This window comes from Halyomorpha halys, unplaced genomic scaffold, assembly GCF_000696795.3.
Source record: "Halyomorpha halys isolate HHAL.00 unplaced genomic scaffold, Hhal_1.1 Scaffold433.1, whole genome shotgun sequence".
Taxonomy (NCBI): Eukaryota; Metazoa; Arthropoda; class Insecta; order Hemiptera; family Pentatomidae; genus Halyomorpha; species Halyomorpha halys.
The window spans coordinates 491,875-508,967 of NW_027115152.1; the positions used below are offsets into that span (position 1 = coordinate 491,875).

The following is a 17,093-nucleotide window of genomic DNA, read 5'->3' on the forward strand; positions in this document are numbered from 1 at the left end:
GAGCACTTGAACTGAAAGACTTAAGAAAAAAGGAACAGAATTTTAACGCACACTTACTAGAAAGATCCTGCTTTATTATCTCTGTGATGGTCCTTATGCACATTATTGAGGTTTATTTACATGGGGAGTTAAAATTAGAGTTGTATACAGCCCTTGTCCAACCATAACTCTGGTTCGACTTTAATGGTCGCTCTCCACCCTCACAATCCTGTGACAGCACCACATAACTTATATATATATATATTTAATATGAAATTTTTGTACATTTTATATCATTATTAAAAATCAAAAATTGTTGATTATTTCATGTAAACAAAATTAAAAATACTTTAGAGGAAGTTTTTTGAAAATTGGGTGTTTAAGCCCTGTAAATACTATTTAAATGAGGATAACACTTAGCTGATATTAAAGAGCACTTAATTGTATGTTGATGTACCAATTTTAAAATGGATTCTTTGAAGTATTGTAATACTTACCCTTCCTACATATTCAATGTATATGTTAGTGAAAGTAAAAAATGGAAAATTTATAAAAATTAAATAACATCATTACTGTGAAAGTTATATGTTTTTCTTATTCAAAAGTAGGAATCAAACCCAAACTGCTCCTTAATGAACAGGCTATAATTCTATTACAGCTTCCATAATCAGTTAATATCCTCTGGTAGTGCAATGATACAAATCGCTCATTATTACAGGTATTGTTCTTCCTGGTGGACCCGGACTTTCAGACCCATGTGAGAGAGAACCTACTGATGCAACAGCGCATCTGACGTCCCAGCAGCGAGCTGATATAACTGCCTCCGCCCAAGTAATTATGTCTTATTTTTTTTACATGGGATTTAATTGTTTAACTTTGATGAAAATGACAGTTTCGTTAACAGCTTCCGTATCTTTTTTTCTTATATCCTCTCCTTAATCATTTCCTTTTATATCACTAGGTTGTGTGAGGTCACAAACAACTGAATTGATTTAACCTGCACCAACTTTCACTTCTGTCAAATAAATCCTTTTCTGTCATTAGCTTCCTTGATCTTCAATCCTGGAAGATCAACAAAAATGATTTTTTCTAATTTTATTATCGTTTAAAATGATTAGGTTAGATTATTCTAGACTTATTTTTGCGAAATAGTTTTTATTTTTAAATTTTAAGTTTTACTATTTTAAAAAATATATGAAGGGTGCAGAGAAAATATGATCCGATTTTGTTTTTCTAATTTGGTGTATCATTATTATCTATTAGAGTTTATTGAAAGTTTTATATACAACTATTCTTTCATGTGATTAAATGGACAGTATCATAAAAAAAATTATATATAATACTTACGAAGGGATTGGGTTAGATAATTATTCTAAAAAACAAAAGATATAAAATATGAATCCGATCGTTTTTTTTCTACCATATTCTATCTTCTTCATACTCCTAAACAAAATTGGTATATCATTTCATTTTTCATATCATGTGATACATAAAAAACAGTTACTCATATTATGATCCTGGCTTCATAAACAACAGCAACAAATTCCAGAGCTGGTAGAGGAATTTCATTTATTTCCAATAAAAAGTATCAAACAAATATATAAAATACAAATTGATGTGCTAATTTTGCCCAGGAGTAAATAATTTTGAAAATACAATAAGTGTACTGACTTTGACCTTTGAGAATTTTTCAGAAAAATGTGATTAGTCGTTAATTTTTTTTACAATTATGGTTTACTTATTCATTTTTAGCATGCGTTGAGGTTAATGGCGTTTCGCCAAATTCACAAAGTTCTTGGAATGGCTCCTATTCCTCCACCAAGACACCCTGGTGCCAGGCACAATCCTCAGCGCTTCAACAGGAAGAGGCGTCGTGACCATTCAGCTGGTGAAACCCAAGAGTCTGAAGGTAATTATCATTTTTACTTTATAATATTGAAGTGAATGGGGTTGGTAAAATTAATTATACACTGCCAATTAGTGGATTATCTGTAACTGCTATTGTTTAGGGTAATGAGTCCAACTAGTCTATTAATCTTTCTTGCCTACCATATTGTAAAAGTTCTAAGCAGAAGTTGAGCCAGCATAAAAATTCATCATTCCTATCTTCACTTCACTAATTAAATTAAATTAATTTTGAATTGTATTAATGAATTAGACTGAAGTAGAAACCCACTTCTGTCTTCAAAAATTGATGTCTGTGTGAAGTTGTTTTTAAGGTGAGCAGGTTTAGAGAGCAATGTATGCAAAAAAAAAAAAGTAGTATTCAATTGCCAAATGTTCATTAAAATAATTTTTAAGTTTTAAGAATCTATTTCTTCATAAGTTAAAATTTTTTTCTTAAACAAAAACGATAAATAATAACCAGGGTGTCTACCGGACCAGGAACAACTGAAAAACCTGCAAAAAAAAAAAAAAATCAGAATTTTTCAAATTTATGAGTCAGGGAACATGAAAAAACACTGAGTCAGGAAATTTTACAATCTAAGGGACATAACCTTCGACAGGAAATATAATGCATACATATAACACGTTAAAGCTATTATGGTGTGTTCATCGATTCTTCAAGATAAAAAATAATTGATATTATGACAAGCTCATAACTTGATTACTCTACTGAAAACCAGCTCATAAAGCAATTGTTGTAATCGGTAATTTCATAATAATATTCTAGATCTAAAAACGTTATTTATGTTAGGTATACATGCACATGCTTACTTATCATATTTTGTTATGACTATTTAAATGAATTGGAATTTTTCCAAAAATACCATGAAAAGTCTGGAAAAATTTATGAAATTCGAAAATAAGGTTTTGGTGGACACCCTGTAAATTTGAATGAACTCTGATGTGTGAAATAAAGAAAGATAAAAAATTTCAGAGCCCAAGAGATCTGCTGTGTTCCTGGGCCCGTAGCTGTCAGATTACTTCGAGAAAAGCAAATGCGGTCACTCGGGCCCACAGGTAAGGAATTACGAAATAATCAAGTGGCGGCCATAATGACCGCAATGGCCCTCGTAGCGGTCATGATGACCGCCATGGTTGCCAAGGTGTTCAGTCACCTAAGTCGTGACCTATATTTGGAAAAAATTATATATAGTCTTTCTCAACTTACTTCATACTGTTGATCAGAAATTTTTTATTGCTTTATAATAGAGCAAAAGAAGGATTGAAAAAAAATTCTTAACAATAAAGTAGTTTCTTAACCCTTTTAATGTCGAACAGCATCGTTGTTCATAGTATTTGCGAAAAGTGCCAATAACGGTATAGCAATACAATACGATATGTCAAATAGCGAGAAGCCATCATGTACAACAATATATCATTGGCACTATTCAAATACTATAAATAATGATATATTGTTGTTCGACACTAATAGGGTTAAGGCATTAATCTTATAGAATCGATAAAAATATTTTTTTATATATATATATATCCGGCTTGTTTAATAAGTAATGTGTTTAATTAGAGTTGTGGTAATACTATAGCACAATAGAGAACACCAAAACACATAGCTATTTGTAGAGAGAGGAAATGGTAAAGAAACTAGAGTTGTGGTTGGTAGTAGATGGAAAGATCAGCAATAACCTATTCACGTTATTGTCTCCATGTTTTTATTTACCCCCAACAACTATTCCTATTTAAAATATTATAGAGTTAAATTCTTTTTCTAGTTTATATATTTTTAAAAAAAAAGTAATTTATATTTTTATAAAAATTTTCTACCCCACTTCCAAAGTTGAGAAGCCTCTTGTATTTATGTATGGAGAAAAAGGGGAGAGGAGGGAGATAAAATTAGTGCATAAGCTATACTAACCGACGTATCTAGAGCAGGTTGTTTTTACTGTTTATTTCGTACCTGCCATATAATGTACAACTTGACTTATACTGAAATGTTGCAAAGTGATCAACTCTCAAGAGAAATGAACTGAAGATTGAAGACATTAAATGAAGAATGAAGACTCAAAAGCAAGTGTTGTCGAGTCATGATGCAGGCAAACTCCCCCACACTTTCCCTTAATTCCCCTCCTCACCCCTATACAGTCCTACTGGAGAGACCCTCTAGATCCAGCTGTCCCTTATATTATCACCATTGTCTAAATCATAAAGTAAATATGAGGAGATGGTTGGGGGTTTGGTAAATGAAGGGAATAAATAAGTAAAAATTTATTTAACCAGTGCCAATGTTTTGGTCAGGATTTCAACCATTCATCAGAGCTAAGGAAAAAGTAAGATAATGACCTTATTAAATAAAAGGAAATAAAGAATAACTTGACTATAAAAGGAAATAAAGAATAACTTGACTATTAAAGGAAATAAAGAATAACTTGACTATAAAAGGAAATAAAGAATAACTTGACTATTAAAGGAAATAAAGAATAACTAGACTATAAAAGGAAATATAGAATAACTAGACTATAAAAGGAAATATTTGTTTCTGTTATTTTCTTTTTTCTCCTAATATAATAATCATAATCAGGAAATAGTCACTTGGCAATGGTCCAACGGTGCATGCTAAAGAAATTACTAAATGGACAAATGTCCCATATTCACATCTTATTTCTTGATGACAGTATTTATTCCATTCTTCCTCACTGATTTCCTTCCATTTTTTATCTGATTCATGATTATAAAAAAATTCAATTAAAATCTACATTATATTTGGTATCATAGTTTAATTTAGGCATTAGTACTTTTTCTATTTTCTACTATCATATTAAACTCAGGATGATGTGGTGGAAGTAATCTTATAAAAATAAAATTTTTTTTCTGAAATATCCTACCTTTTGTATTTCTATGTTTATGCAATTTTATTTTTTCATAAAATTTTGGTTTCAATGTACTGTAAGACCTAATAATTCAAAATTCAATATGCGTGTTTATAACCATCTAATCATTTCTCAGTTTTTAAAATAAGATGTCGATGAACATTTAGACAATTTATTATTGCAACAATAAGGTAAATTTACCTTAACAACAGATACAATAAGGTAAGTTTACCTTATAGTGTCTTATTGTTGTAATGTTCTTAGTTGTTTTTTTTAAAATCTTTTTAGTCCTGCAAAGTGGGGCGAAACATCGGACATTTAATAGTTATAAACTATTTGTTCTTATTTTGACCGCAACCCTGACCATCTTATATTTAAGTTTTACAGTCAACTATATATATATAATTTTTTTTTATAAAAAATTAATTAAAAAATTAATTCTATTTAGTTCTCTTCAGCCTGCTTTTTTTTTTTAAATAAAGGTGTAATTATTATCAACCACCTGCTTCGACAATTAATTACAAAGCTTATTTTACTTAATTAAGAACCGCGATATGTAAACTTTCTGCATAGACAATCAGTATACCTAACCTCTGCTAAATGAAGCTGTGGAAATGCCTGGTAGCTTTTAGAGGGGACAGTAGCCAGAAGCCCTTCCCCTCATTGATCGCTCAACTTTTCTTTGTCGAATCTACTAATTATGATGAATGTAATATCAATATGTCTTTACTATATTAACTAATTCTTAATAAACATCCAGACCAAAATAGAATGTCAAATATTGTAAATCTATCCAAATTATACAATTAGTAATACATAGGTGGCGCTATTAAACTTATACGTTACTCCTTGCCTCTTTTTAAAGCTATATTTTTTCAGCTATGAACAGAGCTAATATGAGTGAAAATTTATTTTTAATAAAATAAGTTACAGTGTACATATGCCTATTTAAATAATGACATTAAGGTTTTATTATTGGCGATACTGGTACTAATAATTTTTGGTACTGACAAGTCTTGATCTTATATCACTGCTTCGGAAGAATAATTACACAACTGTAAAATTGATTTTATTGTGTTGGCGGGCTCCTAAATGCTCTTACTAAGTGTTTGTTAATCGATAACATTGTAATTACAAAATTTGTAAGGTGGTAAATATTTGAGTGCAATTATTTCCATTTACAAATATTTGGGTCTTTTTGGGCCCGCAACTTAATAAAGTCAGTTTACAAATTTTACACTGGCATCATTCTTTGGGACCAGTGTTATAATGATGATTAGTTGTACAATTCCAATAAAAAGCACTTTTTTTTCTCATAAATCTTTTTTAATTATTATTTAACCAAATATGTTTACTATTTAAGTAACTTTTAAATAAAAACTGACCTGACTAACCTGCTAGTATTATAAAATATATCTGTACAAAATAAAAAATGCTGTATTTTTGTAAAACATTGGTTTATAAATACTCCTATGTTATTTATACTGAATGTAGAATAATGTTATAAGGTATTATTAATTTTGTCTTTATTTAACGTCCTATTTATATTTCAGCTGGAGATGGTAAGAAAGACAAAAAAGAAGGAGAGGCTGGTGATGTCGCTATGGAAACAGCTTCAAAATGAAAAGTTTCATCTTATTTCGTCCAGTTGAATGACAGCTTCTTTATTCTATTACCTACCATTAGTCCTATTTCATCGTTTTGATAGCATTCAACAGACTGAATGGTCGCATATATAATTGTATTTAATTATTTTGTGAATTGATAGAATTGTATAGTTATTTTTTATTGTTAGTATTATTTTACATATTTGAGCAATATTTAAGTTGTTCTGATTATTTTTAGTTTTTTCTTCTTTTTTTTTTCACTTTTTCATTTCATTATCAATTACAAAATTACAAGATGAAAACATAGCTATAATTATGTATTTATAGATAGTTCGCAATCAGATTGTTTATTTAAAGTAGATGTTTAATAGAATTTACCTCTCTCTGATTGTTAGCACTGTTTAAATGTATACTCTAGTGACTTGATTTCTTCCTTTTTATTATTGACTTCTTTCGAATGTATATAATGTACATTCAAAACACTTAACTGTTTGTTCTTCTAGAAAGATGTATTTATTTAGTTTTCACACCCAATATATATATGAAGTAAAACTTATATTTGTTCATGTAAATTTTTTATAGAGTGTGTTTTGTCATTTTAAAAATGATAGGAGTAACTGTTAAGTGTGTTATTAATGTAATAAAATGAATATTATTATACAGTAGATAACATGATTTGAAATGTTGATCCAATTGTTTTTTCTAAACACAAATACATTCTAAAGCAACTAAAACAAAAATTATCCACTAAGCCTGTTAACATCTGTTAAAACATATATATATATATATATATATATATATATATATATATATATATATATATATATATATATATAGGTCTGTAGGACTACATTGTTGCTTAACACATAGTGTGCGGTGGGGTCAAACGGAAATCTTTTTTGAATCTGAATGTTTTTCATTAGTTCCCTATTATTGTAATACGAAGTATTTTATCATTTATTGCATGATTTTAATTGAATAATACCATGCTAAAGCATATTAAAAAAAAAAATAGAGAATAAAACTTGAGAAGTTATTTATATACAAAAAATATTGTAATAAATGGATTTTCTTTTTTTATAATTGAAATAAAAAAACAGGTTTTACATCTTCTAAAACAGCTTTAAGAAGAAAACCTTTAACTGAACAGAAATAGTTGTAAATCATTGATTTTCCTTTGTTTATTGAGGAAAAAAAATTAGTAAAATGGCACTCACTCATGACTTTTGGTTTATAACACTGTCTTGTGGCTAACATTTTATGGGCCCTACCTAACCACTCTCGTAAGATGCTATAACCTTGGAGAAGCAGAATGGAACATTACACTTGCATTAAATTAGGAAACTTGATTTGATACCATTTGTAAATCAGAAAAGCTCAACAATATAATTTATATACTTAAAAAAAAAAATCAATGGAACATTATAGAGACATTTATTAGAAATATCTTGTCTCAGCATTTCACATCTTAACGACTATGTGTAATGAAAGCCTACAAATGATTCTGGAAGTGCTCTTGATTATATTCCGACAGAATTCTGTTACGACTAGATTGTCAACATAAGAGAGTGATAACTTAGTTTTCTCAAAACCTTTTTCACTAAAACCGCCTTTAACAAAATCAGTTTTAGTTATAACTTTTCATAAGTGAACTCAAGGCGTTGTTTGTGGGAAAACCTTGTCAAAACAAGAGATCATAGGCTGGTTTCGGAAATTAATTCATTATCGTTTTTAATGCAGCCGGTAAATCAATAACTCATTTGGAAGTTATCTGAAAACTTTCAGTATTGTGCGTCTATTGATATAATTCTATTCGTGAATCTCCAGAAAGGAATTTCATGAAACTGACGTGATAAATGTGTTCAAGAAACTGCTTAAATGCCTCATAATGTATTTTTCAAAAGATCAATCATATTAAAATTATTTTATTACAAAACTAAAAAATTATCAGCACAAATCTTAGGTTCATATTAAATTTTAATTATCAAGGGTTGACCTCAACTTATAGTCCAAACTATTTGAGGCATTCAGTTTCACAAGTTTGTAAAAGAATGTGTTGGAAATTTCTTTTCTTTTTTAAACAATTATATTGATTTTGGAAGTGGGTAGCTTGTTGGTAAGGCACTGTGCTACTAACTATAAGGAACAGGGTTCGAATATGACTGCGGCAGGTATTATTTTCTGTTTCATTGTAGCCACGGCTGTACTTAGCTCAGCTGGTCGAGGCGCTGTTCTTAGCAATCTGAGAACTTCGGGCGGCACCGGTTGGAATCCGGCCAGGAGTGTTGACTTTTTTGAGATTGGTTAGGTTACATATGGAACATTATGGTCTTTATGAACGATTTTATTTGTGACAAACTAAGGAGCATTGAAGGTTTAGTGGAGGCCTAAAGCTCAACTCCATATGTCCAGATCTATCCTGTTACAGTCTTTTGTAATGAATAGAAAGTTTAAACCGTTTGTCCAGAAAGTGCTGGAATAGTCGGAATCGACGTGCAGTTTTCAGTCTTGTGAAAATTCCATGTTAAGTCATTTATCCATTTTTATGTTTTTATCCTTAATTTTCACTTACTAAAACAATCAAATTTTTCTCCTGAAAATTATCTTATATTGAGACAACTGTTTTATTTTACTCATTTTTTAAATAAGGAGGGCTGAATTTAGTTTTTTTTTTTCCAGGTTTTCATTACTTGTTTTTCTTAATATGACAGCCAATGGATTTTTTTTTCAGTTTGAGTCGGTCTTAGAATGTACTTTTAATTTCAAACATCTCTTAGTAGTTTGTTAATTCTGCTTACTCAGTCAGTGATGAAAGTTGTCATTTTACTAAGGAGTTTTCAATCAAAAGCCAATATTGAAGCATCTCATGTAGATAAGTTGAATTTTTGTTGAAATTGTTAATTTATAATACCCATTTAACAGAAATTTTAAATTTAAACATATTTTTGTGATGTAGAATTTTAATTTGAACGAAAATCCCTATACTTTTTAAAAGTGGATATGATATATTGCAAATGCCATTAATAAATTCAGATTGGTTCAGTTGCAATAAATATTTGGTATTTCTTCTAAGATCGGTAGCTTAGGTATATTTCTATCGCTCTAATGAATTGAGATTTGGGCCCCAATTTGAGTTGTATTGTTTTGTTGCATAGGGGGGTTCTATATGATTCTAAAAAACCACATGAAATATTTTTTTAAATGATTTACATTCTCAAAATTTTAGCCCAGGAAATGAATTTTTTTTAAAATCACCCATTTGTAATGAATATGAAGAGAAGATGGTTGGGGGTGTGTTCACTTAAAAACATAAACAAGTTGAGAGAACTTGTTTAACAGCAAATTAAATAATTTCTCTCAACTTGTTTGTGTTTTTTACTGACCGCAACTCCTACTATCTTCTCATCGCCTGTAATGAAGTTATACTGTTTTATTTAATATTAGTTCTAACTACAAAGTTTAAACAAATTATTTTTCAGCACAAGAAGCCCCTTACTGACTAAATCTGATTAGTGATAAAAAACAATCAGTCCCTATTCCTTTACAAGGCTCTTATACAGTGCTGAAATTATTTCAATTTGGTCAAAGGTAAGATATTGTTTATACTAGTGTACAAAACAAATCTACTATCAGCAAATTCAAAATTCCATCTCATGCTACTATTTTAAGTACTTTAATTAAATCACAACTGCTGCTAGTTGTGTAAAACCAAATAGGTCAGCCCTATACAAACTTTTAGCATTCTCTATAAGTAGGTTTATAACTTTCCACCACTTGAGCTTATTTTGAACACTAGTACCATGTTATTGTTTAAATCCCTGAAATGTTACTAACATTTTTAGGATAATCATTTAAGTTGATAACACAATTTAATTTTACATCTTTACACCTGAATATTTTGTTTATGAACTGCTCTCATAAACCTCATGTTAAAGAAAATTTTATAGAATATCAATTTATTTTATATATTACATATATATTATTAAATAAATACCTTAACATGTTAAAGTCAAAAGGCTTTAAAAAAACAAGACTGGACATATTCAGTGTAAACTGTTTTATAAATAACAAAATACTCTAGTCGATACAAGTAACACTAAAAGATTTCATAGTTTAAATTCACAACCAGAACTTCATTTTATAAAAAATAGTACATATCAGTTTAATTTTAATAAATTCGTAGAAATATACTATATAACATACAATGCTAACAGAAATAATTTAAAGATCATGAATGGAAATATAGACAAAAGATCTTTTTTTTTTCAAATGTATCAATAAAACAAATTAATTTAAAAAACCATGAATCTCCCTTTTACGTATGCCTTGTTCTTTCTTCAGGGCAGATAACAGTTCCGAATGGAGGGATTTACCAATGCTACTAGCTTCTAAAATCAATTTAGAAAATGTGGCAGGTTGAACGCTTCCAGGTCCAACTTTAAACGTGGAAAGAATCTTACCAGTTTCTGTAACCGCTAAAATACAAGTGAATGAACTGCATTGCTCTTCTTTATTTGTTGCATCTATCATAACACTATCACCAACTTTAGATAAAGTAACTAAACAAGGTACATTTGAAACATTCGGTGTCCAAGTATCAAAAGGATCATCCGTGATTTGTAATTCCTTTTCGCCTTCATCTTCGTCTGATGCAACGATTTTCGGAATCATTGCAGTTGCCAAAGCAGCCTTAACAGCAAATCCAATCGCATCGTACATATTTCCATCACAAGAAAGCACTGATATGTCAACATCTACCAACCAGCATTTAACCTGAGGAACAATACAAAACGACTCGAGCTTGATGCTTTCATAGGCTTTATTTAGAATGGTAGTTATCTCTTCAGAAGTTTGTTCACCTCTTCGCCCTTCAAACCGTGGAGACGCAGTGGCAGATAAATCGACATGAAGTTGTAACTTCCCTTCATCAGGCTTATTCCAAGTCGGAGTGAATGTGTCCGCTTTTACACAGGCTATAACATCAGTATTGCCTAACTTTATTCGAGCTGATCCCATTGCACTAGGAATGATACCTGTTTCGACTTCTATAGATCGATACTGCATTTGGGTTCTACCATCTTCTCTAATGTTATCTTCAACGCCATGAATAATATAAATTTTTTCTTCTGGACTTAACCGCACCATACCTAAAAAAAACAACATTAGATACAGAGACATTGAAAACAAATGGATAACAAAGTATGAATCTATATGTACTGTATAGGGTATTTATTTTACAAAACACTCAAATTTAACAAAATGATTTTTGAGCTTAAAAAGCACCTTTCTGACCTAATCTGACTGATTCTAATATTCAATCAGGACATAATCCTTAACGAAGGCTCTTATTTTTATCTGTATTCAAATAAATAAAAGTTAATTAAGTTGTTTGGTACTAATTTTTATCTTATCTCAGAAAATTAAATTATTGTTCTTCTCATTATTAAATTGACAGGTTCAAATGCCAGTGGACTATAAATACATAATGTTGGATGGACATGTTAAAGAAACTAAAGCAGTTTCTAGTAAAAAATAGTAAGTTAATAAGAATATTTGTACAAAAAATTAAAATTTTTCAAACATATAATTGAATCCCTTTAAAGACATACTTTTAGGAAACAAAAATAAAGCCTATTCAGTATTAATTATACTCACCTAATCACGTATTGAAGATAGTAAAAAGTCAGTCTTGATAGTAAATATTTTGAAATCTTTAGAAGCACCAAAATTTCACTTTCTACTTTCAAAAACAGCAGTTCTTCGATTTACAAATTTAATGAATCATAATCACATTTATCAAACAGATAATTAAGATAAACCATAGGGTTGCTGTTGAAAACTGCAATAATCACTCGAATTATAGAAAAGAAAATACGAGATCAAAAATATTTATCATATATTGACAAAAAGTGGTAAAACAAGTGAAACATCCCTCCAATTATTACCTTCCCTTAGGTTCGAAAATGTATACAAACAGAGAAGCATCCAGGGGAGCACGTGTTTTCTCAACTAAGAGGTAAGAAGAAAGATTACTAATGAAAATTAAACTTATCTAATTTTTTAAGATTACTTATCGTCAAGAGTTAGGAAATGCGGTCGTGGAGGAAACAAAAAATAGACTTTTATTTTATTTAAAAGTTCAATAAATATGCAATTCTATATGTTATTTTGAAGATAAATTATTAGTGATGTGTAATAATTTAATGTTCAATAGTAAATGAAGCAACAAAACCTTTATTTGTCGATGATAATACACTGAAATAAGTATTAATGTTGTTAAATGCTTTTTCTCCAACGCCATACTAAGTTACCCAAATCCATATCTCTCTCGTAGCGCAGTAAAAATTACTTTCTGTTTTAAATTAACTTCCATTCCGTTTTATATGGTTGAAGAGTGACATGTTAAGATATGATCCCAATCCTTATTGACAGTGGACATACTGGTGAGTGCTATGCTTATCTAATGGAGATGCTTTTGGAGAAGATAATGTCTTGGCAGGCGGAAATAAACCTCTTCTTTAATTCTACTAAGATATTCGGGATTTCAGTCATCTTTATTTAGAATTTTCTCTCAGTGCTTATCTTCTGGTTCGACTTTATGAATAGCATTTGTCCTGTCCTGTCCTCACTGATTTGTATGCAAGATTAAACAAATATGAGATCATAACTCAAAAATGACTTTTTTTTTGTCATATCTGAGTTGTCACATTATTTGCCTTTAATAAATTTTCTTACAAAGTAAAAAAAAATTAATAAGAAACAGCCCACCTAATCTAATCAGTATAAGATAAAGGGTAACCTCTTGTATTCGTAACTTAGCATTCCGAGAATATGGGGTGTTCCCAGTGTCTACCCAATCCCGAACTAGGCAGAACTCCATCTGCGCAGTATATTAATACAGAACTCGATTAAACGTTGGCGTCACTAGGTTCCGGACTGCCTTTTGGAACACAGCTACTAATGCTACCTCTTTGGAAGTGTCTTTGTTTATAACCTGCACGGAAGAAATTCAATGTGATGGACTGTTATAAGCTATGTATTGTAGAAATGGTCTTTGGGTAGTTCTCCATGTTACAGTCCGCCATAGTCTTTAGATTGTGCCAGCTTATTTTCGGTATTTATCATTTGTATAGTACTTTTTAGTTCTAAAAATTAAACTATTCTTAAATAGTTTACATCAAATTAAACCTTAGGAAGAGCTGAGAAATAGTGATTTGTCAATTATATATTTGTTTATTAAACAACCCTTGCTTACCAGCTTCTTCCGTTTTTAAAAATATTTCTCTACAACTATTTACTGTCTCTTACTTTAGAATCAAGATTCCTTAAAAATTATGGAAATTGAAGTTATTTTTATTAATTGTTGAAGTTCTTATTAGACTAGTTAAATATGCTACAAGTCAATTTACTATATCAACTTATTTGTTATGATTTTTAATTGTTCAGGTTTCAAAGATATTCACTTTCTTCCTCATTTTATTCACATAATAGATATACCTTAATATAGCTTTGTGCTTATTTATTTTTTTAACTAGTTTATTCATTATTTGGTTTAGTATACATAAGATAGTATACATTATGAAAGATTGTTTCATGTAACATGGCATGGTGGGTTTACTCAACCATATGTCAAACTTGACATGTTTTGGGTCTGATTTAATGTTCCATTCTTGCTAGTTCCAAAATCTAATGAAGTCTCAAACTTTTAAGTTTTAGAGGCTAAAATGTTGACTTATTTTTCCTATCTTTTTTGAATTTTTGTATAATTCTGAAGTATCATACTTAAGAGCTTTCTGGATCATATAAATGAGATGCTTTAGTTGCAGGCTTGAATGTAATCACATCAGACTACTTTATTCGGAAAAACAGTAAGAGATATTGAATGGTGGTTATTAATTAATTAATAAATTATATTTACACACAAAAAAATAGGTCAGTCTTAACAGACTTAAATTATTTTTTCATTAAAAAAAAAACTATTAAAGTGATTTTCATCTTCTGAGACTTTACAAAATCTATTATTTAGTCAGACACTTTTTATATCAGAGGATATTGAATCTCCCTCTTCCCCTACTTCAATAGACACATATATTACACTCTGTAAAAACCTAAAATAATTTTAGTGATACTTGCTAAATGTTTTTGATGTTTTCATGTTAAAATGGAATGCTAAGGATTTAGGTATATTTGAGTAATTAAGGACTAAATATGGTATTATTTATGATTGTTGTACTTCAAGAACAAATTTACAAATTTGGTTACCAGGAATAAAAAAGTCTATAGTATTAATTATGTAAGAGTATGACATGATGATATTTAGTTTAAAGAGAGTCACATGAGGTGAAGATTCAATAGTTGTTTTTATTACCTTCGTTCTTGTTGATACAGGGTGGCACTCTGTCGCTGTTCATCAAGTTATGTTGCCAAGTTTTTTTAAGAGGTCTGTTTTATTTTATTCTGTAGTATATCTATTTCATACTGGACACCGGGGCGTAATAACCAAGATGTTGATCGCCCTGAATAAAAATGTAATCTAATCTAATCTCATACTGAACATAATTTATATTATGCAATGAATGAAAGTAGAAGCTACTGTCATTTTTTAATGAGTCCTAAACCAATAGTTTCATACTATGAATTTCTCTGTTTTAAATGGCCAAAACTAATGTCGGGGATAACATAGAAACATACGGTTTTTGTGGAAATGTTTACACAAAACAGTGAACAAGTTAATTTGTAATATTTTAGAATTAACTTTTTATATTGATTATTATTAATTTTACACAGAAGAAGGCATTTTTAAGTATTTTTTTATAAGGCCAAATAAAAAAAGATATATTAAAAAAATGGGCTTCCATATTTGCACCTTCTCTCCATATCTTGCTTTGATGATATGTTTAAGCTAAGAGAGAATGATTGTGGGGCTTTTCCTATCAAAAATCAATTTATGAAAAAATTAGCAATACTTAAAAAAGATTAGATTGGGTAAAAGGAGGCATTCAGTCATAAAACTTGGTAACTGATAAAATGAAAATTTTTGTTAATCACTGTGATTTACTGTCAGCCAGGAGTTACCATAAATTTATATCAACAATTTATGAAATCAGGATTAAAAACTGGCCAGTGATGCTAAAAATTTTAATTCACAAAAAATTTCAGATACCATGTTTTATGACAAAGTGCCTCAAATATAAATGGTACTAATAAATGACATAAAAATAGGGAACTTTTAATTCTTAAGTATTCAACTACATTAGTTCAGAATTGTTTGCCCTGAGTAAAGTTTTTAAACAAATCCATCCAGCTAAATTAATGTACAGTATTTCTTAAAATAAAGTGAAAGAAAATCATAGCGTATTGTCTCCAAACTTTTCCATATTGGTGGAATAGAATGTTAAGGAAGTGTATAGTAGACATTGTGTGATGATCACTTAAAAAATATTTTACCATCATAATTTATTGAACATATTTCATTACAAAACCTTCATAAATTTATAATAGTGATATTTTTTTTTATATCAATTAGTAATTTATGAAATTAATTTAAAATAATAACATAATGTTTGTTTATTTATTATAGCCCTTCCCCAAGGAGTATGATTTCCGCTTTCAGAGTAAAAATAGGGCCCTAAAATTACTCTTCCTACGACTTTGTCTTGTTTGAACATTGCATAATCCTCATTACTTTTTAATGAGACTACAATACAGCTGTGGCTTTTCCCCGAGGCATTTATTTTAAACGAAGTGCTGTAGTCAAAATTGATTTCTTCACTTCCAGTTTCCGTCCAGCTTAAAGGTGATGATTTTTCTTTAATCTTTTTTGATTGGCTGTAGTAGGATATTTTTATATACAATTTACATTTTCCTGTAAAACATTATTAGCTTTATTCATTAAAAGCTTACTAATAATAATATAATAATAAACTAAAAATGGATTTATTCGATAACTTACTTAACTTGGGATCAAAATTAAATATTTTGTCTATAGTGATATTGAAACTTGTTCCGTCATAGCCAAAAGTAATTTGCATCATCCCAGTGCTTTTCTCTAGCTGAAATAATATTTTTAACATATCACTTTTTGGAAAATCAATGAAGGAATGCACATGGACATTTATCATCATTTTATTAATTATTATTGATTATCATATTGTAAAATGTTTTCTAAATTCTGTTATTTCATATAGTTATTTCTCATGAAGAAATGGGTCTTAATTGAATTAACTGTAGCTACTCTTTCCCCATGTAATTTTCTTTTAGAATTTTTATGATCTAATTTGATATTCCTTTTGTTTGACAAGTCCTTCTATTTACTTATTGTTTTAATGAGATATTTCCAATAATTTAGGTTTCACAGTATGTTTATTTGCATATAATTGTAATGATTTTTTTTTTTCCAATGGTGGACTTTTTTAACAGTAAACTTCTTATCATTAAATTAAGTTTTATATTTTTAATTTGGGAAATTTAATTAGCATTTAGTAAATATTTTAGGTGCTTTATTTATTTGGTTATGATTTGTGGAAAAAAAAAATTGGCACAGTGTGTGCATCACACAACTTTCATTCATCACCCAATTTTGAGTTGAAATTAATTTAAATTGATTATTGTCGTGGAAATAGGAAAGCATTTATTAATAATTTCAGTTTCTTTACTCGTCCACTCTTCTATAATTGTATATGTTAGATATTTTTATAAAATATTTGGGCTTTCCAACAATATATAATACATTTATAAT

The 17,093-nt window shown here is 29.3% G+C and overlaps 4 protein-coding genes across 18 annotated transcripts in view; 2 read left to right on the top strand and 2 right to left on the bottom strand.

Moving 5' to 3' along the window:
- The window catches only part of Zn72D (Zinc-finger protein 72D), a 28,422-nt gene extending 21,349 nt beyond the window's left edge, over window positions 1–7,073 (top strand). The window contains exons 20-23 of one of the 6 annotated variants that reach the window (XM_014423604.3): window positions 698–810; window positions 1,732–1,888; window positions 2,861–2,943; window positions 6,302–7,073. In XM_014423604.3, coding sequence (XP_014279090.1) covers window positions 698–810; window positions 1,732–1,888; window positions 2,861–2,895 — 305 coding nt within the window. In that variant the 3' untranslated portion in view covers window positions 2,896–2,943; window positions 6,302–7,073. The remainder of the gene's footprint in view (window positions 1–697; window positions 811–1,731; window positions 1,889–2,860; window positions 2,944–6,301) is intronic. The other 5 variants (XM_014423602.3, XM_014423600.3, XM_024360668.2 and 2 more) reach the window with 5 other exon arrangements.
- Window positions 7,074–10,397: 3,324 nt separating this feature from the next.
- Window positions 10,398–12,315, bottom strand: Rrp42 (exosome complex component Rrp42). The gene is made up of 2 exons (XM_014423622.3): window positions 12,011–12,315; window positions 10,398–11,502 (listed from the first exon to the last, which is right to left on the bottom strand). Exon 2 carries the CDS (start codon window positions 11,498–11,500, stop codon window positions 10,643–10,645), a length of 858 nt encoding a protein of 285 aa, XP_014279108.1. The 5' UTR covers window positions 11,501–11,502; window positions 12,011–12,315; the 3' UTR covers window positions 10,398–10,642.
- A 1,018-nt stretch (window positions 12,316–13,333) lies between these two features.
- Polr3G (RNA polymerase III subunit G) overlaps window positions 13,334–17,093 on the top strand; it is a 14,210-nt gene continuing 10,450 nt past the window's right edge. The window contains exon 1 of one of the 2 annotated variants that reach the window (XM_014423627.3): window positions 13,334–13,469. The gene's annotated coding sequence lies outside the window, so the exon portion shown is untranslated. Of the gene's footprint in view, window positions 13,470–16,013; window positions 16,152–17,093 lie in introns of those variants that run through there. The other variant, XM_014423628.3, reaches the window with a different exon arrangement.
- LOC106682645 (uncharacterized) overlaps window positions 15,564–17,093 on the bottom strand; it is an 18,562-nt gene continuing 17,032 nt past the window's right edge. For all 9 annotated transcript variants that reach the window (XM_014423613.2, XM_014423620.3, XM_067052243.1 and 6 more), the window contains 2 exons: window positions 16,308–16,407; window positions 15,564–16,220 (listed from right to left, as the gene is read on the bottom strand). In XM_014423613.2, coding sequence (XP_014279099.1) covers window positions 15,886–16,220; window positions 16,308–16,407 — 435 coding nt within the window. In that variant the 3' untranslated portion in view covers window positions 15,564–15,885. The remainder of the gene's footprint in view (window positions 16,221–16,307; window positions 16,408–17,093) is intronic.